Source organism: Piliocolobus tephrosceles, chromosome 3 (assembly GCF_002776525.5).
Source record: "Piliocolobus tephrosceles isolate RC106 chromosome 3, ASM277652v3, whole genome shotgun sequence".
Classification (NCBI taxonomy): Eukaryota; Metazoa; Chordata; class Mammalia; order Primates; family Cercopithecidae; genus Piliocolobus; species Piliocolobus tephrosceles.
The window spans coordinates 90,434,662-90,458,235 of record NC_045436.1 but is presented as its reverse complement, the minus strand read 5'-3'; the positions used below and the strand labels follow the sequence as shown (position 1 = coordinate 90,458,235).

General features: G+C 35.6%; 1 protein-coding gene across 1 annotated transcript in view; it reads right to left on the bottom strand.

The window, feature by feature from the left end:
* Positions 1-493: 493 nt before the first annotated feature.
* The window catches only part of ENPEP (glutamyl aminopeptidase), an 82,440-nt gene continuing 59,359 nt past the window's right edge, over positions 494-23,574 (bottom strand). The window contains exons 12-20 of the mRNA XM_023220032.2: positions 20,101-20,237; positions 19,915-19,970; positions 14,590-14,740; positions 13,486-13,559; positions 13,273-13,377; positions 13,019-13,189; positions 9,517-9,657; positions 2,970-3,048; positions 494-1,293 (exon numbers count right to left, since the gene is read on the bottom strand). Of these exons, the coding sequence (XP_023075800.1) occupies positions 1,141-1,293; positions 2,970-3,048; positions 9,517-9,657; positions 13,019-13,189; positions 13,273-13,377; positions 13,486-13,559; positions 14,590-14,740; positions 19,915-19,970; positions 20,101-20,237 (1,067 nt within the window). The 3' untranslated portion in view covers positions 494-1,140. The remainder of the gene's footprint in view (positions 1,294-2,969; positions 3,049-9,516; positions 9,658-13,018; positions 13,190-13,272; positions 13,378-13,485; positions 13,560-14,589; positions 14,741-19,914; positions 19,971-20,100; positions 20,238-23,574) is intronic.

The following is a 23,574-nucleotide window of genomic DNA, read 5'->3' as shown; positions in this document are numbered from 1 at the left end:
GCGTCTATGAAATTGATGTCTTTAATCAAGTCATGCATATAAATTTGATCAGTGCTATTCTGTATGGATTAGGATCTAAGGGTTTATACATAAGATTGATCTATAAGGAAATATATGCTCAGACATGCAGAGTCATGCTGGGGATGCCCACGGCTCTCCCCATTTTCACACTTAGATTGCTAGGTGAAGTCAAAGCTAAATTCTAATTCCATTTAGTTTTAAGAAATAATCTGCCTTCTCTCTTTCCTGAACAGTTTCCAATTATTTAGCTTTTTTCCTCTAAAATCCATGGAGCAGAGTTAAGCACTATGTTCCCTCTAATTTCATAGCATATTTGAAGGAGCTTTGTAAAGAATGGAGCAAGATAAGAGAGTACCAAGCATTAAAAAGGCCAGATTCTTGAATCATATTTGCAATGTGTTAAATTATATGGAGAACACTGCAGTCATTTTTATTCAAGAGTAAAGTGACACTGGAAAACAATACTTTTTCAAGATAATCATTTAGATTTATTTTTAAAAGGAGAGGAGAGTTCTCTTGTTGATTTTATAAGAGCAAAGGCAACAGTCAGCCATTCTTTTGGCTAATTCATGCGATCCTCAAGTAAAACTTAAGCCCAGGTTACTTTGGTAGGATTTAAAGTAGTAAGACATATGTGAATAAAATGATATTAGGTCTGTGTAATTCTGAATAATAAAATAAAGATTAAGATGGTAATATTGGTCCCTCAAGTACTGGTATTTAAACTTTAAAAATCAATCAAGAGAGAAGATTAAGTGGTGTTTCTTTGGTACTAAAAATGTAAAGCTAAGACCAAATTGTTCTACTTCACAGATTTAAGATACAAAGAATGATATTTAAAGATATTAAAATAACTATTACATTATCTTCAGTTTGTAAAGAATCTCCTATGAAGTACACTTAGAAGAAATCCCTGAGTATATTAAATACTCTATTAGTATCTTTCTTCATAAACAAAGAGGAACAATTTAAAGGCTTTGCAAGACATATAAACACAGTGCTTAGTAAAAACATTATCTGTTTATAAGGCTCTCTCCATCGTGCTTGTAAATTAGGCCACCAAATGCTTAAGAGGAGAAATAATAGATTCACAAAATTAAACTCTAACATTTGAACACATTAACCACTCTCAAGTAAATTTAAAAACCATTCTCTGATGGTGTTTCTATGTTGTTTTAGCCACTCGATATTGTTTTTCACTGTTTCCAGTACTTGTTCCCTAGGTTTTTCTCCTGCTCCAGCTTGCGGATATTTTGCAAAAAAGCTCTCCATCTAGAAAAGAGAGAGGAGTAATTAGGATTGTCATTTATAGCCAAATAAGTCTTCAAGAATTTCATTCACAAACTGGATTTGCTTCCTTCTTACCTAGAAATTCAGTATCACTGTACAACATTGAGCTACACCTCTGGCGCATCATTCAGACTGAACCCATCTCTCAGATTAGCAATTGTTACCCATGGTTTTTGGATCCCTGCAGCATGTCAAGCCAAAATAGGCTCTGATATTTCGGGGAAGGATGGCAGTATGTCAATCGCTAGCATGCCCATTTACGTTTCTGCTGCTTTCTCTATTTTCTCTGAATTCCCCAAAGTGTTCCCTGGAAAGTCTGACCTATGCAGTGATGGTTTTGCTTAGCCTTTCACTCCAGGATTCTGGAGTATTTTAATGTACTTTCAGTTCACTTATTAAGGATTCATAAAACAAATCTTTGTTAAAATTAGTGCCGTCCTCCCTCTGACCTCCAAAGCCCTAACCCAAACTCAACTATACTAGGATTATTTGCTATAAAAATAAGAATAATTTGGTTTTTAACATACAGAAAACTCTTAGCATTCTAATATCTAACACACAGATATTGAAACTTCATACAATCTCTACTTGTTCAACATTAACAGACATTTTTCCTCCTTTGGACTTGAGATATTTGAAACCTGAAAGATTTGAGATTAGTTTTGAAATTGCGAAACTATGAATTCTGAATGGAATCAAATCTTGACCAACTTATTCCAGAGTTACGTTTACAGGAGAGGCGAGACTCTCTGCCCATGCTTTCGTGAGCTAAACTGTCTGGTGTGGCCTTCTCAGCACCCCCGGCCTCAACTTTCTCAGCTTTTAAACTGTCTCAGAGGTTCTTTGAATTGTTTTATGTTTAGAAAAAAAAAAGGCGTACATTTTATTAGATACAAGAATTATTTCTCAATTCACTATGTATACTTATCCAGATAAATAAAAACATGTTTTACACTTTAACTGTATACAATTAAAAAATACAAAACCAAAAAGAATTCTTTCTCATTGTCTTCTGTGATTTGAATTGAGAAAATACCATTTCTATTTGGAAAAATAGTTTCATTCTATCCCGTTACTGGGTATATACCCAAAGGATTATAAATCATTCTACTGTAAAGACACATGCACATGTATGTTTATTGTAGCACTATTTACAATATCAAAGACTTGGAACCAACCCAAATGCCCATCAATGATAGACTGGATAAAGAAAATGTGGCACATATACACCATGGAATACTATGCAGTCATAAAAAAGAATGAGTTCATATCCTTTGCAGGGACATGGTTGAAGCTGGAAACCATCATCCTCAGCAAACTAACACAGGAACAGAAAACCAAACACTGCATGTTCTCACTCACAAGTGGGAGTTGAACAACGAGAACACATGGACACAGGGAGGGGAACAACACACACCAGGGCCTGTCAGGGTGTGGGGAGAAAGGGGAGGGAGAGCATTAGAACAAATACCTAACACATGGGGGCTTAAAACCTAGATGGCGAGTTGATAGGGTGCAGCACACCACCATGGCACATGTATATCTATGTAACAAACCTGCACATTCTGCACATGTATCCCAGAACTTAAAGTACAATGTTTTTAAAGCATTTCATTCTGTTCTTTCTTGGACAAACGCAGAGGAGTTTATCTTTATACCTGCCACAGTTGCAGTTCAGTGTTGAATGGCTCTGCTATTGTGACAATTCGGCCAAGGTTTCTGTCATTGAGTGTAAATCTGGAGAGAAATTTAGAGTAAAAGGAAGTGTAAGTGCTCAGAATGTTACATATTTTCTCTAAATGCAGATGTTTCCTTCTTATTTCATAGTTTGTAAAAGTAACTTTCAAAGTAAGCAAAACACAGTAAGAAAACCCATTTTACTTCAAATCATTCAATTCAAGATAAATTCTTAGTAAATTCTGCACTTCTTTTTGTAGACAAATTGACACAACCCTCTCAGATATGGAAGACTGCTTGTTGTCATCCCCAAATCTTTTCTTTTTTTGAGGCACACATGAGCACCCTGCTAGAGACTGTTTCTCAGGCTCTCTCATAGGTAGGTGTCCACAGATAATCAATTCTTACCAACAGAACATTAGCACAATGTTCAACTGCAGCCTCTTTGCTTAAATAGAGGGAAATTGCTTGCCTAGACTTCTTGGTTTTTTCTCCCGTTCCTCCAAGCTAGAACATGGACATACCAGTGATACGGCTTCAGCCATGCAGACAGGATACTGGCCTGGCCTCACAAAGCAGAACCACACTCACAACTTGGACCACTCACTTCAGGAGTCTCACCGTAGTGAGAACTAATTACCCACACACGCCCTTTCAGCGGCTGCCTTTCTATGTTTCCGTTACGGCAGAACACCTCCGGCATCGTTATCCTAATACTCTATGCATCTTCCTGCTGGTACTGAAATTTAAATATAGGCTGTTTATTCTGCTTTCGAAATGCTTTATTAGTTGCTGGCATGTGGGGGTTATGATCTGTATCAGTCTGCCTAAGCAAAGAAACCTAAAGCTAGGTTCCAAGATAGAATTTTAAAGATGATACAGTGAGAACACTTGGACACAGGAAGGGGAACATCACACACCGGGGCCTGCTGTAGGGTGGAGGGAGGGGGGATAGCATTAGGAGATATACCTGATGTAAATGATGAGTTAATGGGTGCAGCACACCAACATGGCACATGTATACATATGTAATAAACCTGCACATTGTGCACATGTACCCTAGAACTTAAAGTATATATTTAAAAAGATGATATTCTATCCCTGTTCTTTTTGCATTTTCTTTCATAAAGAGCAAGAATCAGAAGTTTTCTTATAGACCACAAATGGTTGTGATAGAGGTAAAAAAATCTCATCACAACTAGTCACAGTGCAAGAAACCCACAAAATTATGTATAAACCCTAAACCCCTGGAATGTTGAGGAGGGACACAAGAAAATATGTACACAGCAATAGGATAAATTTTACATTTAAAAATTATTACAGGCCGGGTGCGGTGGCTCACGCCTGTAATCCCAGAACTTTGCTAGGTCAAGGTGGACAGATCGCTTGAGGTCAGGAGTTTGAGCCCACCCTGGGCAACACGGCGAATCCCATCTCTAACAAAAATACAAAAAGTAGCTGGGCGCGTGGTGGTGTGCGTCCCACAAGTAGTAACAGCTACTTGCCGGGCTGAGGCGGGGAGGATCGCTTGAACTGGGGAGGTCGAGGCTGCAGTGAAGCAAGATTGTGCCACTGCACTCCAGCCTGGGTGACAGAGTAAGAACTTGTCTCAAAAAAAAAATTTATATAGTTATATATATAGTACATATATATAATTTTATATAAACATTAAATGTTTCCCTTCATATGTATATACACACATATATATGCAAAAGCAGAAATCATGAAGATAAAAGCTGATAGTTTGTTTTATGCAAATTAAAAACTTTTATACTGAGCTGGGAGGTAATGGTTTGCGCTTGTAATCCCTGTGATTTGGGAAGCTGAGATGGGAGGATCCACTGAGCCGAAGAGTTCAAGACTAGTCTGGGCAACAAAAGAGTTTTATACAAACACACACACACACACACACACACACACACACAATCCTACCATATACAAAATTAAAAGCCAAATACTAATTGAGAACAAATCGTTGTAACATATATGATAAAGAGCAAATATTTTTGCCATGTAAAGAACCCTTCCAAATTGGTAACAGAGAAATATGCCAGCACGAATTTAGCAAAGGAATGAAAATGTACCAATGGGAAAAGAATAAAATGTTCTAGTAGTCAAGCATGATTTCAGCATACCAGGCCGTGCCCACTCTTATCACAGACACCACTGAATTTAAAGCCAATGTTTTTCATCCCTAATGTCATCAGTCATTACCTAAAATGTGATTCTGAGGCATTAGTAATGCTGCCCCTAAATGCGTGTACTTTCTTGCCTCTGACACATTTCCTAAATCTCCCCAGGCTCTCAAACCCTTTCACCTAGCCCTCTGGAACCGTCCCTTTACAGGGAACACTACTTCTCATTCTCACTTAGAGAATGTTTATATTCCCACAACCTTTGTAGCATCAGGTCAGGAAATGGAGTCAGTGTGCTCATGCTCCCCATTGCTGCTTCCAGACCAGCACTCCTCCACCCTCTTTAAAAACCTCTGTTCCCTTATGTTATTCCCTCACATTTAATGATACGTTTTGGTACCTCACTCCTCCAAGCCATGCCATCATCCTAGGTAATTTCCAGGTCCACACAGATGAATGATATACCATCTCTTCTCTTAGTTCTTTAACCTTATTTCCAATGATATTTTCTTCACCCGACTTCAGCCACCAAACTCCTATGATACTTTGTGATCATCCATAAGTTATCCACCTCTAAAATTGTTAATGTATTCATCCTCTATGACATGTTATATCTTTCAGTTTCCACTGTGACTGTTCTTTCACTTTACCTGGATTTCCGGTCCTTTGACTATCCCCACCCCTACTATCTCTTAAACCATCAGTTTTTCCTTTGCTTTCATTTATTTCTTTATGTAGTTCAGATGGTCTACCATTTTGAATAACATTTTTGCCTAAGACCCGAATTTTTTTATACTTTAATAATTTATGTCTAATAAAGTATATAAGTATTTGTGTGACTCTTTACTTAAAATTTGTCTCTACTCAAAGCTTCATGAGGACAGAGAACCAGGTCTGTTTCTCCTTACTATTGCATCCCCAGTGCCAGTCATAATGCCTAGCACAGAGTAGGCGCTCCACAATATTTACTGGATGAAAGAAATGTAATTTAAAATGAGATATCAGTTTTCATATATTCAATTAGCAAAGATACATAAAAATAACAACACCAAGCATTGAAAAGGGTTGGGAAAATAGGCAGTTACTAGCAAAATTTTTTAGAATGGTAATTCTGCAACATTTATCAGAAACCCTAAAAATAAACACATCTTTTCACCCAGTAGTATTACTTCTACTATTACTTATATTCTAAAGAAATTATCAAGGACATTAAAAAAACAACGAAGGATTCAGTGTTGATTGTGTTGATTGACTGTTCATCAATACACTATGTATAGTTGTAGGGAACAGTTCTATTGTCCAACATATAGGGATTGGCTAAATAAACTAAGATATATGTACACATTGAAACATTACTAAGCCATTCAAAATAACATTGAAGATGCACACTTAAAGACATGAAAAGACACCCACAATATAGGATGATGAGAAAAAAAGCAAGTTATAAACCATATTTATAATATCTTTCCATTTCTATAAATTAAGTAAACAGACATAGAAAAACTCAAGGAGAAACAGTAATACGACAATAGGAGTTATTTCTTGGTGGTTGCATTACAGGTAATTTTTATACTCATTTTTGTTCATATGCATTGTGCAAAAACACATATCAGTTTTACAATAAGAAAATAGGAATTTAAAAAAGCAAATCACACTTGAGTTGCTTTGATGAGATTCTATGGATTCAAAGAAAGCCTGCTAATTGCAGCTAATAAAACAATTTTTTCAGTGACCTTCTATAATTTCTGTAATTTTTTTTGTTTTGTCTAAAGGACATATTTACAAATTAGCAATCAACATACTGAGTGAAAATTGCAACTACTTGTTTAAATACCAGAAAGGCCAGAACAAAATATGTACATCCCAGGAAACTAATATCATATAAAGCATAGAAAATAAGGGAAAATATACTGCATGCTTTTCATATTGGTTATTTTTGAAAACTAAAATAAGGATTTAATTATATTTTAAACAATTTGAAAAAAAATTGTACATACATTGTCTTCTTGGATTCAATATTTATACAAGTATTATTACATTATCCAAAGGAAATAATTTTAATACACACAAAACTTTGAAGTGCTTATTAAATTGTTTGGTTTATGAGGTAGTATTTGAAGGGTTTCAATCATGTCCTAATGACTTAATTTTTCATCTACTGTCATAAGCTAAAATCACACCACATTATTATTGAGTCAACTCAGCTTCATGGTTTCATCTAAGAGTTTATTGGAAGAAATAACAGCAAAGAACAATTTCTGAAGTATCTTTGGGACTTTGTGGTTAAGTCTCAAATTGGCAAAGACATTAGTAGTATGTCCATCAGTTGTCATAAAAATCACATGACAAAAGCTTTATTTAAATAGAAGCTTATTTATTTCAGGATAACAATAAATTGTTCAGAAATGGAGAGAGTAAAACTATTCATCCTGAAATTTGGCAAATGTTCAAGTGTTTGGAAATATTTGGATACAGTTTGGCTCATTTTTGTTTAATTTTTATTATCCAATTTTCATAGGGAAATTCTGCTTATTCAAGCCAAGTACAATTAATATTGGGTGTTTGTGTGTATAAGACATGAGGTTATTATGAAATTTTATGTTTGGGCCACTTGAAATAATATCTCATGAGAATGAGATCATTAGATTATGAAGAAATGCTAAAAGCCTTGGTCAAGAGTTGTGGAGTACTTCTGGAAATAGTTTATCTTCTTTTTTTTAATCTTGAAAAATAATCAATTTATCAGGCCTAATACATTTATTTTAAGGCCATACGTATACGAACTTTATGACAAGGTAAAACATATTTTTTTCTACTTCTTAATTTTCCTGAAGTGTAACAACTAATTTTTAAAAATGAAAAATGCATTGTTTGAAATAAATCACAGCAAAGCTACTCAAATAGTCCTTGAGAAATATTTATTCAATAAATGATAAGTTAATGGCCATTTTATTACGCAAAATAAAACATTATTTACTTATCTTTTCATAATAACTCAAAAGTAAATTTTGTGCTTCATCTACATATGTTTCTTGCACCATACACCACAAAAAAAGAGATAGTTTTATGGTCTTTTCAATTAAAACAAAATACGCAGTATTTATCACTAGCCGTATATTTTTCAAAATGGAGAGTATTACCTTGCATGATATAAACTGTTACATCTAGATAATAACATATTCTTAATAGCTAGATTCATTCATTCTAAATTAAGCATTTCATTTAAACAATCATAAAAGATGAACAATGCACATGTGTGCACGCACACACACACACACACTCGCATGCACACCAATCAGTCTTCATAGAGATGGACGAACAGTGACACTCAATAGTTACAAGAATAGAAAAGGTAAAAATTTATCACAAACAGGCAGAAGCAAAGCAGTGTATTTTGGTTGGGAGCTAGAGATAGAATCTGAATCTCAGAAGGAAAAGAAATATAAATGGAGATAATAGCATTCTGGTGAGTTGTGGGGTAGAAAAGAGAAAATAATTAAAAGTTATCGTTGTAGTTGGTATTTCTCATAAGGCAGTCATTATCAATGAGGCAGTGCTGCTGGATTGACAGGAGAGATTAAGAGGAGATAACACAGACTGTTTCCTAATGTAGGGATTACAAATGGTAAAGGTTTTCTCATCAATGTTTATACATTTATTTGGGACATACATTTATTCTATTTTATGGAATTATTTATACGTATTATTCTATTTTATACTCTGTCAAAGAACTGCCTTTTGGATGGAAATTGTGCATTATATTTAGAGTATCAGAACCAAGAGCAGCAATATTTCTTCTGCACAGGGCTGAAGAAATATGAAGTTTGGAAAGGCATCTCTTTAACTGATTTTGCTTTTGTCCTTGCTGTTTCCCATTTAAAAACTTCTATTGCCTAGGAAGTATAATTCCCTTTTAAGAACCATTCAAAATACTTGAAATTTCATTATCTGGTCAGGATAGGTAATAGTTGTCACCCATATAAGCTCAGTACGATATAGAACTCTAATTTGAACCCAGGTCCAACAATTTTTACCTAGCTTTCATCAAATATTAATTGAGAACTAAATAGGTGCCTGGCATTATGCTAGGTATTAACACAACAGGTAGAATTTTATTAACTTGTTTTAACCAAACTAAAAATAATGCAATTTAGTCTTCCAGATCTCAGAATCCTATAGGTCAGTTGAAACAATAATTTCCAGAAAAAAACTGTTCTTAAAATTAACTAGTACATTGATTCCCTGGAAGGACAATACCATGATCCTTTACCTCTAATAATAAGCCATTTTAGATATTGTATAGATGTCAGAGATGGTGGCCCAAAGAAAAATGGAGGAACCAGTAGATAGTATGAAACAAAGAGAACAGCAGACCATTATCAGATCATCCCACCTGTTGACTAGATAGTCCCAGTTGAGTTGTATCCAATTCCAGGCCATGTTCTTCCCATAGCTGTTATATGAGATATATCGAATGACTGTAAACACATCCTGAGTTTTAATAAGGTTTGTGTCCTTGAGCAAATCCAAATACCTAAGAGAAGCCAAACAGAAAAACAATTCAAAATGAACTTATAATGTTCACCCTTAGCTAAATTCCAATACAAAATAGTTTTCATGCCAGCAATTCAATTCTTGAGGTATCAACTGACAAAGTTAATTAAATATGACAAATGATGAAAGACAACTTGAAATTTTCTGATATGCTTAACTGTTTTTAAAGAACAACCTATGATTTTAAAGACTAGTGGACAGTAAATTATAAAAATATTTAAAATTAAATTATTTTAGAAGCATCAAAAACCATTTTAAAACACAGAATTTTAACCATTAATATTTTAAAGCAGCATTTATTGAATACACTACTTCACACACTTCCCTATTATCCAACTGGATTTTTAAAAGAAGCCAGTAAATTAAGAGAATGTATCTATGCTCTTATATTCTATAGGAAGGCAGTTGTTTGCTCTTCCCTAGATTGTAAGAAATAATCCTATAATGTAACCTATATGGTTATATTAGTTGGCAATAATTAAGAACACAAATAAGTACAAGATAAATTAAATGACTAAATGGATAGGTTTAATTGTATGCCATGGCTATACCTAGAGTAGCATTTCTAGCCCAAGACCTTACAAGTGTATATTTTACTGAAAAAGTGTTTCCAAATAAGGTCAGCACAATTTTATTCACTGTGACAAGGGAACCTCAAAAATAGATGTATTTTCATGTTACTGAAGTCTTGCTGCCACATGGCATCCTACCCATTGGCTTAATTCCTTTATATCTTTAGGAGGATATAAGATAATAACTACAACAAAGGGATCACTGTTCAACTTGAGTTGTGAGCCTTTGAGAGTCAGCCTTTGTCAAAGAGAAAAGATATTTCGAAATTACGTATGTTTTTACTAATATATCAAGACCCTTAGCACACTTGACACAGAAATTTACCCTAAATGAGACTGGAGAAAACTCAAGCTTAAACAAAGTCCATGCCACATGGGAAACTGGAAAACACAACCCCTTAAGAACAGGTCTGTAGTTCAGCATGTACATTTGCGCTATGCCAAAATGGCATGGGAGAGTGATAGTACATCATAGCATAGACAAGGTGAGGTGAATATATGAATGAGTTTAAGCTAACGATCCTGGTTCCTTTGACTTGTGGGTCCTGTTTATGGGGTCCTATCAGTTTCTTCAGCCTAGCAATAAGAGGAAGGGATACTGGAAGACATGATGGGAAAACAAAAATACCATACATACAGCACAGGTACTTCATGAACAGAAGCAAGTGACTGGGACCACTGCTTTCATCTCTGGATGACAGAGAGTGCACCAGAAGGTAAAATGCGATCAATGAAAACTCAGTGGACTCTGGCCCAGACCAAAATAGGTAAACACCTTAAGGCCAAAGCAGCAAAAATCAGAGGTCTCTTTCTCCATCACCACAAAGGTGGCATGTCTCCCTATGCAGAAGGAGCATGAGGTAGGGAAGGAACTCTAGAAGACTGAACATTTACTCCAAGAGACTATTTAAATGAGAATTCTAGTTTAACGACTCATTTAAAAACTAGACTGACAGACAAAAATAGTCAACATCAGTTGTTCTCCCTCTCACGGGTTCATCACCCAGCAGTGTGTAGAAAATCAAGGTCCTACATTTTCTTTGCACTTGCAGTTGTGTGGATAAATCTACTTATATGAAAATACAACATATCGATCACGTTTCAAATAAGAAAGGAATTCGAAGGAAGCTCGTACTGCAGCCTGGACTTGCTACAGAATCTTCTTTTACTCTAGTCATTATTTGAAACTGGAAGACTTTGTAAATGGTTAAGGTAACATACTCAAATGTGAGATATGCTGCTTCCAAAATTTAAAAAAAAAAGATTACTAACCCCACTAAAATAATCTTTTTCTGTGACATGTCAGTCAAGGTGCAACAAATTTCTTTTACTTTGGAGGGAATATTATGATATGCTCTAACCTATGGAACTTCCAGAAACTGCACTAAAGTGGTAGGATCCTGAATTTTTGTGCAGTTTATCTTTCATCCCCCAGTTCACAAGGTTCTTAGTAAGGCATCTAAAGTACTTGCTAATTTTCTCACCAGATAACAATCAGCACAATGCCATCAAAGTAATGAATTAGTGATGTTTTGTGAAATGTGAAAATGATCAAATTCTTTTTTTTTTTTTTTAAATAGATACGAGGTCTCACTATGTTGCCCAAGTTGGTCTTGAACTCCTGGGATCAAGAAAACCTCCTACCTCAGCCTCCCAAAGTGCTGGGATTATAGGCACGAGCCACTGTGCCCAGCCAAGATGATCAGGTTCTTGATGAACTGTCATGGCAGAGAGCAGGAGAATTAATATATAGCCCTGAGGTAAGAGGCTGAAGGTATATTATTGGCTCTACCTGGTAAAAGCAAACTGCTTCTGGTCATCCTTTTAAATTGGTATTGCATTGTAATTTACCACTTACATTCTGCCTCTCCCATGAAGCTGTTAAGTATCTCAAGGATAGATGTCATTTTTATTCATGTTTTATTCATTTTTATTTCCACAATCTACATATCTATACATAGAAAGGACACCATAAGTGTTGGTTAAATAAATGAAGTAAATAACTTAGATACTATAACTAAGCAAAAAATGAATTAAGGAAGAAGTCTGTTGATTTCGAGTATAAATGCAGAGTGGGAAATGAGTCATAGATGAGCTTCAAGTGGTCTTTGCACCTTCTGAGTAAAGTGTAAATACATTTGCGGCAGACACTCCTCTTTCTCTAATCACAGAGACCAGTTTTGCTCTGATACCATTAGATATCCTTGATCTTAGGTAAAGCAGACTTCTACCCCAGTCCCAGAAAATTCTAATGGGCTCAAATCAGCCAAAGGAATTCAAGTTCACCCTAGTGAGCAAAGGATCAAGTAATAGTCCCAGAGTATGGGCCACAATGATGAAGGGTGACCCAGTTCTGGATTAGGAGGGGAATTGGAGACAATTGTCCTGTTGGCATAAAAGACAGAGCCTGTGAGGAAACTCTTTTGCTCCTGCCCTACCTCCATTACACATGTTTGTGTAAAAACAAAATGTTTCAAGCTCTGTAAGTCATGAGACATCCAACATGTCGATCATGGAAAAACAGAAAGAGAAGAGCCTGGGTCCTGGGTGAAAATGTTGAGCCTCTGCATACAACTGGAAGCTACCTACCTCCAGAATGTTTTCATATGAGATTACATTTCCTTATTGTTTAGGCCAGTCTTATATGGATATTTTGTTTCTTGCAAGGAAAATAATTTTTATGGATTTTTTTGGCAACAAAACATCATACTTTAATCAGACTCTTAAAGAGACTGCCATTTATATATGTGAAATAAAAGCCCAACTTACCTTGACAAAAGAGTAACGTTCTGCACTGATGCTAATCCATAAAGCAGTTTTTCTTTTTCTTGAGCTAATGAAGTTTTCTGGTATTGCTCAAGAGTGTAGTTCCATGAAATCTCATTGCCAGAGTTCTGCATCCCATACCGATACACCAGGAGCCTGAGATTTACGGGAAGACTAGAAGAAGAAACAGTGTTTCAGAGATTTCAACTACTCTTTTCTTAATTGTGTCTTCTAAACATAAAAATGTGAGTAATCACCTTATGGTCCCATTTAGCCACTGCTCAAATAAAAAGGAAGCATTGTTCAAGGCTTCTCTGTCTCCTACCTTGCACGCAAACCCTAACACGGAGGAACGGAGTAACCTTAAAAACAAACAAACACAAATCCATGGCCTTAAGCACTTTTCAACAAGTCTTAAAACAAAAAACAAATGTTAAATGAATTTTAGTTGTTAAAAAGTGAGAAATAACTTTGTGACATGGTCTCCAGCATCATTCCATCCCAGAGAATCTGCAATAGGCTTCACTTGACCTTGGAAGTATTCCTGAAATAAAAGCATTATGTACAATAAGTAATAATTTACTACGTATCAGTAGTATCCCAATTATTATACTCAGCAGCCCCTGTTATAATCGGTTTTCCTACTAATTCAGAGGACTTTGCGCTTGTCCTTAAAATAACAATGTATTTAGTTTTTATCACATTGCAATTTTGCCTCAATCCTGAAAATATAAACCATCCTGGACCTTCCTGTAATGTTTTATACAAATTTGGGCAAGGCCTTTTAACCCCTAGTTCTTAGTTAACATTTGTAATAAATAGGAAAACACTCAACATACTTTCTACACTAAGAAGATTGTTTAAGCATATATGAAAAAATAAAAATAACTGATATTTGTATATTGCTTTAGGTTTTACAAAACACTTTCATATTATTTGATCCTCACTATACCATTACCGTAGGCAGGCAAGTGCTGGCATTCCTGACGTACAAAGGAAATTCAGACTCACAAATGTTAAATCATTTGTTCAAGACCTTTCATTTTGTAAATAGAAGAGCTAGAGATTTGAATCCAGAATTTGTTCAAAAATACAAGTGTCCTACTTACGTGCTACAGAAATCATAAAGCAAAGAAACAGTATTTAGAATGACTACTTATAATAAAATCTCAATGTGGAAATATCAGCAGTAAGAATAAGAAGATATAATATTATATTTAAGAGGAAGAATTCATTATAACATAGATAAAGTCCATTTTTAAAAAGATCTAATTTGTATTTATTGTTTAAAATGTTGTATATTTTAAGTAAAATATTGATTGTTGTGTTCCTTCTAACACTAAAATGCACCTAAGTGGTATATATGCAGAACCACAAATTCTGATGTACTTCAAATTGAAAAAGAATAGACGGCATAGCTTTGCTTTGATTAGTCAAGTCATTGCACTTTCTTTTGATTCTACCTGGCAAGCAAACATGGTTTATGTCCCCAGGAGCTCCTTCTCTCAGAAAGCATCCTATTCTACTAATGGCGAAACATTTACTTTGGTAAGATACCATAGCATTAACATCACCTCAATCATAGGATATAGCTCTTTATCATCTTCAAACATGCTAATGATGTAGGTTACAGCTGAAATGACTCTCTGCCATGGTAAAAAATTCTCTTCCTTTTTGAGATACATGGTCAAGTTCAAAGCCACCTTATAATCTAGAAGTTGAGCTCTGAGAAAGACAAAAAACAAAACAAAACAAAACAAAAACCCCACAGTTAATTAAAAACCACAGACTTTAGTTTCCATTTAACTGAAAGTTTTGGCGATCAAAGCATTCCATGTTAACGAGGATTCTTCCATTCAACAATCAAGGAATTGCATTTATTGGTTGAAGCCCAATCAAAAAGTTTTGTCCAAAATTATATAGTAGTGCTTTCATACATTCAATAGTAAGGAGGAAGAAAGGCATTAAGATGTACATTTGAAAAAGCACAAGAGCAAAATTTCAAATAAAACAAAAGCCATTTGGCTGTACAGTTAATATTCATAAATAGAAACTTTTAAATTCTAGGTTCCCAAGCAGATTATAACATATAAATGCACATTATAAATGTATTTGGTTGAAATTATTAACATTTGCTTATGAAGAAGAAACATAACTAACAGTATTCATGAATGCTGAATGCTTAAAACATTCAAATGGAACTTTTATTTTCCTTTATAACATCTTCTTTCTTATCCATTTCCCAGTAACACTCATTAAAAAAGTAAATTTTTCTGTTCTAGAAAATTTTGAAGATACTATTGACATTTCAAAGGTTAAAGAATCAACTTTCTTTCCCTTTCAAAAGAATTTTTGAACCTTTTGAAATCAGCTCAGCTGTCCCACTTCCCTGTTCTGTTTTTTTTGTTTGTTTGTTTTCTTGTTGTTGTTGTTGCTGTTGTTGTTGTTGTTTTTACTCCCTGTCTCATGAAATTACTCTCTTAAGAAACCACTGGTACAAGAACCTCTATTTCTGACCCTGCTTCTAGGGAATTCAACTCAAGACTGCTAGCATTCTTACTCAACTTTGGGTCTCAAACTCTATTTAAGTCCATAGGCAAAGAGCAATTCTGAAGGCCAGACTTGGTTGAGACTTTTCTTTGTTCAAAAATATTCTGTTTATATAATGAGAGCCCAGCCTACGGAACTTAAATTATAGAAGTTTACTATATCTTATAGTGTGCAGAGGTTGGAAGTTACAGCTTAAAATTTCTGCCAAATAAAATGGAGAAGAGGACAAAGGTCCTATGAGAGCATTCTTGCTCTTCTATATTGGGCTAAGGCACCTAGGAAGGTTGGAGGACTCTTATAGCAGAAGGTTTGTTTTTTGTTTTCCTGAGTGTAATTTGGAAAGACTGCACAGTCCTTCTTAGAGAAGCCTGAGTTAAGTAGTTAAGTATAGTGTCTTGTCAAACATGACTCTCTAGAGGGACAATAAAAATGGTTGAGAGAGGTGCCTGGGTGAGTAAAACTGACCCCATGTGCTTGGGTCCTCCGGCAAGTTTTTCAGGTGGTGTGAAGGGCATAAAAAATTCCCAGCTGTCTAGTCACTCAACTGAACTTGCCAATTAAATTCAGATTTCTGGCTTAAAACAGTCATTTTGCAATTAACTAAATCACCTTTGGATTCTCTTCCCGTTCCCCATCTTCTCACTTCCTTTAAGGGAAGTCTATGAGAGGACGGGAAAAGTTGCTTTTAGAGTTCTGTGTTGTTCTCTGGTTATCTCTGCAAACACTTACAAAAATGTTTGTATCTAAGTCCATGATCTTGGCTTGACTGATGTTCACCTGCTGGTTCTTATTTGCTAACGTGGCTGTTACCTTGGATATCCTTGGAGCTAGTGGTCCTTGAAACCTGGCTGAAATTCTGCTTAGATCATTAGCTTAGGTGGTCCTTTCAGTGGTTCCCTTTGCCATTCTTCCCTTACCTAGTGACTCCTGCCCCACTCACAGGCTTACCAGACAGCAGGCTCTGCTTTCCCTTATGTTATTACTCACCCTCTCCAGGCTGTAGCAAGAAGTGGGCTGAAGACGACAATATCAAGTAATTGCAAAGAGAAAACAAAAACCAAAACAAAACAAAAAACTATTGTAACAAGCAGGGGATGGGGTCGGGGGAAGCATTATTTCTGTGTCTATTTTGGCAAGGCCCCAAGACTAAGTCTCTTGGCCTATGCTCCAAAGAAAGAAGCAGGACCCCAAAGCAGAACTAACATGGTCAAGAACAGGACTGTGTGACTCTTTGCTGATAGCCCAACACCAGCTTATAAATAAGGTTGAAGAAACTAAGAAGAAACATTTTAGTGGCGGCCTTTCAAAGAGTGCTGTCAGTATACTGAGTACACTGTAAATGCTCTCCCCTCCAAGGGCTAGGGGACCAGATGTTTTTCTGTCTAACTAAGCCTCAGGAGAGAGGTTTCAGAGGAACCACTCGAAAAGGTTTACCTGTGTCTCCTGGAACTTGGAGGCACAGTGGTTTGGTGCCTGAAACCCTGAGAAACCTAAAAGATGAGAGGCTATTTGGCTGCTGCTCTGGCCTCAGAGTGAAGAGGTGGGACTGCATGGGGTGGCCTGGTCTTCCACATATTGGTCAGGGCAAAGCATACATGACAACTTCCTATGGATCGGAAATGGCTCAGACGTTTCCACCTGCCCACCTGAAGGAAACTGCAGGAGAAAGATCCTTCTCAATGGAATAAATATGGGTGACAAAAATCCCATAAAAACACAACACAAGGAAAAGAATCAGCATTAAACATCAACAAAGTTCAGAGAGGACCAAAAGTAGGCAGCACATCAGGATTTTTCTCCCTCTCACCTACTCTCCCTCCCTGTTCTCTTTGCCTTAACTTTGGAGAAACCAGAGGCAGCACGGTGACTGGGGAGACGCAGAAGTTCCAAGCAGAGAAACGAAGAGGAAATCAATCACCCCATTCTCATTGCAGGTGACTGGCCTGAACCTGGCCTAAGGTGGGAGCAGGGAGAAGTTTTAAATGAAGTAGAAAGCTTTGATGATTTTACTTGACTGAGCAAATTATGGAATTGAGAGGGTTTCGATGAACTAGTGGTGATGGGTAAATTTCTTTCCTTGACCAAAAGAGTCATATGCCCAGTCAGGGCAGTAAGAGTACTACCTCTTCAGATCAAGTTGGAAGAGATAGGGGAATGAAAAATACATTTATTTTCAGAGGTATCATTTAGTTCTGATTATTAAATATAGTGGTTACTACATTCCTTTGAATACCTCAGTAGACTTGTGTAAATTCTAATCCTGCCACAGTTGCTCACCTATTTAACTACACATTTCTTCTCTCTTCTACCCCCTCTACCAAAGTTTCATGGTGGTCTTAGCATAAGTAGTCTTTGAAGCTGTCCTCTTGGCTCTAACCAATGCTGGTTGAATCTGTTTCTCTCTGAGTCCCATTTTCCTCATGTGCTGCAGAACATCACTGAGCCAGGTGATAGCGCAGGTATTTTCTAGCTCTCTTGTGTGATCCTACATATGTTTTGAATTTCAAATTTGTTTCATTTTCTTCCTCTCCACAGCTCTTCACAATTTTATGGGGCTGTGGCCAAGGAGCTGAGCAAACGTGAGAAAGTATTTCAGTAGTGTAAGTTATTTGCTTGACACTCAGTTCCTCAGAGAGAGCTGTTCAAGAGGCTTTCACTTCATCTTGGAATAGAAAGGACCTCCTACATTGTGATGCAAATTAAACTGTAGAGATAGTACAGTTCTTTGTAATTTCTAACAGTGAAAAAGCTGAGCTTTGGAACAGGACAATTTAAAAATAAAAACTAGATGATTCTGTTTTAAAATACTTATTGGTCATCTTATTTCATCATTTAATTTCCCAGATTCTATTCTACACAGTGCCTGGCACATAATAGGTCCTCAATGTTTATTTATTAAATGAGTGAGTGGTATACTGTAATATAGTGAAAATAATCTATTACATATCCAGGAGGTTAAACTTGGAGATTCACTAGAACATCATATTGTCTATTAGCTACAAAATGAGTATAGATTACAAATTCAGAAGGGCTTTTCTAAATGCATCTTCACTACTAATTAATGGTGGATGTATTTTGGTCATGTAATACAATGTATTGAGTTTCTACATGCCAGATAATCTTTTAAGTGTTTTATGTCCATTATCTCATTTATTCCTCACAGAAGTCTTATAAGGTCATCTCTACTTTGGTGATAAGAAAATTGAGCCAGAGAGAGGTTAAGAGACTCACTTAAGGCTATATGGAACCAGGATTTTAATGGGGTTCAAGAGCCTGTTTTCAAACCCCATAATTCCTTCCCTGAAATATGTCAAGGTTTTCTGACTTTCAATATACTATCTAGGAACTCTATGTAAAATAGTTTCCCCATGCCTTTAGTACTACTATACTATTCTTCCAGCTCTCTATTTAGTCAGTATTTATTTTCAACTACTATTGGCCACATACAGTCAGGAGCTGGGTTTGGGTGCCTACCCTCATGAACCTTCAGTTTGATGGGTGAAATGCACAATTATTAAACAATAACAGTAAAGTATTATGAGGAAATATAGGGTCCCTTAAGAAGGATACCCAATCCAGAGAAAGAGGCCATGGGAGGTTACTGAGGGAAGTGGCTTCTCATTCTTAGTACATTGCTTATATCTAGAATGAGGTCACTGCAAAGCCAGAGAAATAAAACTGGCTGTGTCCCCAGCTTCTGCAAAGTGCCAGGAACTCAATAAATGCTTGTTAAATTACTGGTGTTAGACTACATGAATTAAAAAAAAAAAATTAGAGGTACCATGGATACTACTTAGTTCCCCCAATCTACACTTTTTCTAAAGAGCAGATTACCTTCAGACTATGAGAAAAAGAGTCAAATTTTCCAAATTGTCCCCTAATTCTGATCAGTTCTAAAGCACCATAGCTCATTCTTCTTACCCCAGTGACCTGAATAAGATTTGACAATTCCAACCATAAAATCTTACACGGGGCTTAGGCTCACAGAACTGAATTAACAAAACACGTTGTTTGTCTTTTTATTAAATCAAATTATGAAGGTACACTTTCGATCATTTGCAAATGTCACTCCTAATTAGCTCAAGGATCCTGATACAGACAAACCATACTCAAAGTCAATAGGTTAGGTAAGATTTTGTGTATACCGTAAGGACTAATGTCAGTATTTTGACTATTAGGCTCATGTGAACTTTTGAAAAGAGAGTTAAGGAAAACAATAATGTTTTAAATAGTGGCTTTGGATGTTTTAAGCTAAAATTGATTAATACTGCAATATTTAATTCATTTTTAAAAGATTTATGACAAAACCCACAGTATTTTAGGTAATTTAGTCTCATTCTGAAACGCACCTTGCCAAGGCAAAAGCATCATCAATAAGACTTGCACGATCTGCTGAAGAAAATGTCTGGGAAGAGGGAGAAAGAGAGATAAAAAACACAATTCTTAAGGCAAAGCATGTTGAAAAAAATTAGTATCATTAAGATGCTGTTCTTAGAACAAAAATAAAACAGTTTCCAACCATTGCTGTCTCTTACCTTGTGGTTCAAGGAGAGCTCTGCAGCTATCAAGTCCCAAGTTGCTACTTCATAATTTACACGATAAAACCCAATATGATCTGGGTTTATTTTGAGAAAAGCATTTCCACTAGGATTAGAAGAGTTCAAAGTGATTCCTGTGGTAGTAAATAAACACTAATGAGCAACATGTTTGCATGCACTGTAAACACAGGGAAATTAGACCCAGAGGGCAAAAAGAAAATAAAAGAAATATTAGCTCAAGGAGGCTGGTTTGATTTGGATCCAAAACCCAAAGCCTAATTTTTAATTAGTTGCCTAACTTTAGAATGTCACTATAATGAGAGAGCTAAAAAAGAAATAAGTAATATAAATAACTATACTGTAATTTATGATGGATAGTTTTTACTGGCAGAAGTTTGCCAAATGGGTGAAATAATTTTGTGCTGGTCAATCCATGAATATAAGAAAACAATGCCTCAAGACAGAGAAGTCCATGCCTTCAGGGGTAGACCATAGATCCCTAATCATAAAGGACTAATTATATAAAGAATATTCACTGGGGCAGCCTGGGGAGGGGATAAAAATGTAAACACTCAAAATAATACCTTGGTTATTAAAAATCAATATTGAAGTTGATGGAAATGGCTATTGCTAAACAGGATAATACATTGATAATCAGCAACACTTTAAAAATGTTACTGTATCAAGAAGACCTGCAATAGAATTGAGATCTGAATGAAACACTCTTGATTTTGTAATCGACTTCATACCTGTTTTTCCAATTTATCTATCTTTGTAAAGCCGTCTACTGCCTATTTCAGTTGGTTACAACAATACTTTTCCATCAACGGATTCATCAAATTAGCATTCTTTCTAAAACAATATCCATTATATGTCAGGCTCTGTTGTACAGATTTTAGAAGCCCAATGCTGAAGGAGCAGAGACTTATGTTTTAGGTAATACTTAAAATAATAGCTATGCTTTGATATAACCATGTTTGTTAGCATTACTCCTATACTTTTCAATTCATACATCATACACTCTTTTGTTTACATGGACAATATACAATTTAAATAATGCTATAATTATTCTCAACAGTATAGTTGAGAAGTTTCAAATATTTTAAGGTACCAACAATGTAGGTTGTGATATTGGAAAATAGGAGGTGATGCTGGAAATAAAAGTCAGGCCTCCAGTATGAAGAGTCACATGCCATGTTCAGAATCCATCTTACGAGAAGAGAAGAGTTTTAAGCAGAAAAGTAGCATGCTCAAGGCTATTTTCTGAAAAGCTAATTTCAATAGTGGTATGGGAGATATTTTGGAGGCGATTCTAGAGACAAGAAGACTAATTTAGAGTCTACTGTAGTCATGTAGGGCAATAGAGGATGAGGGCTTACACTAATGTGGAGATGATGAAACTAGAAAGAAGTTGATTTATTCAAGAGACATATCACAGATAAAATCAACGAAATCCTTTTTCTGACTTGATGTGGACAGTCAGAGGAGGGGAAAATGGATTGTACAACTGGATGAATAATGGTTTTGCCAGTAGAGAATAGAGGAAGGTGAGTCAGTTTGGGAGGAAATATGATTTAAATTTTGGAAGTGTTTGCAAGGTCTGGAAGATATCCAGGACACAGTAGTTTTTCATAATATATGAATAAGCTCTCCAACAAGACAATAAGTTTCTTTAGGAACTTTTGGAGTAGGTATTTGATAAATTATAAACCCTTACCTCACTCATGTAGAATTTCTCTTTCTTCGTCATCCTCCCATGGACAAGTTGTTGAAAGGAAGCCAATCTTTTGGCATCTATACACTTTGAATGTTTGTATCAGAAGGAGAGCTGCTTGCTAAGCATAAAGCCATATGTTACAGGAGAAAGAGCGTGAACTTTTGAGTCTGACAGACCTAGGATAAAATCCTTGCTCTGTGACTTACTAGCTGTGTGACCTTGGCCAGATCACTTGACCCCTCTGTGTCCCACTTCACCCCAAGGAAGACAGGGACAAAAATCCCTCACAGGGCTGTTGTGAAGATTAAATAAGATAACATAGGTAAAGTGTTGGTCACATAGTTATGTGTTACGTATCCAACAGATGGTAGCTATCCCCGTTATAATGAAAGGGGATATGCTGCCAGTTCTATAAATAGCGAAGCAAATATAAATAACATTGAGAAGTTCCTGGCAATCCATCTAAATACTGCCATATTTTAGTGTGCTTTATATGTACCTAGTTAAGCCTGTCTAGAGTTACTGTGATTTTTCTCACTTTATAGATGAGGAAGCTGAGATCCAGGAAGTCAGTAGTTAAGGACTTTCCAAGTTCATGCTACTTTTGGAACACTTGTCAACAGCAAAATACTGGTCAGTTGTTTAGTTACATAATGAGTAGAACTAAAATACTCTAGTAAGATTAAAATACAGGACTAATATACTGTATGTTTCCTTCTGTTACTCCATTTACTATTTTTTTTCTGATTATAACAATAGTATGTATTCTTTATGGAGCACTTGGAAAATGCAAAATGTATAAAGAAGAATATAAAAATTACCCACCACAGTTAACATGTTTTTACCTGTTGTATGTGTGTGTGTATCATCTATATGCACACACGCACAAACACACAACAAACATAATGGGACCCTATGCTTTTTATTATTAGTAATCCTTTTTCATTTGAAATTATATTTTAAACACCTTGCAATTTCATTTTATATATTTGGAAATCTAAGCTTAATGGATATATAATGCTGTATCAACTTAAAAATTGTTTTATTCTGTTTCTTAATAGTTTTATCTATGCCAAAAAGTATTGAATGAATTATTTCTGAGTAGGAGCTCTTTCTAGAAAATTCTTACTTTTTTCTTTTATTATTTGCCTAGATGATAGAGAAAAGTGATCATTGCCTTTTCAAAATTTCATCCAGAGCCTCTTTAATTTCAATCCTGATAGATTTCAGTAACAGAGCACAAGTAACAGTTCTTTAATGTTACTATCTGTTATAAATAATTGTAACAAATTTTAGACAAGTAGACAGTTTATGATAGCCTGAGATTCCTAGAGAAAAAAACATTTTTCTTAGGTGATATAAATGCTGTGTTGCACTAATCCTTTAAGTGAATTATTTTTCAATGTAAAATTACAGAGTTTACCTCTTATTAAATTTTGTGTATCACTTGATAGTAAAACAACTGAGACTGGGCACAGTGACTCACACCTGTAATCCCAGTACTTTGGGAGGCCAAGATAGGAGGACTGCTTGAGACCAGTTTGAGACCAGCCTGGTCAACATAGCAAGACCCCCATCTCAATTTATTTAAAAAAACAAAAAACAACTGAAAGATACGAGTAGTACTTTTTAACTAATGACATGCAAAATATACTTGAAGACCTAAAAGTTTCAAGTAGAATGCATTATTAGACTTTGGGGTCATAGAAGAAAACTTTAATTTCTGAAACTAAAGCTAACATGATCCATAATAA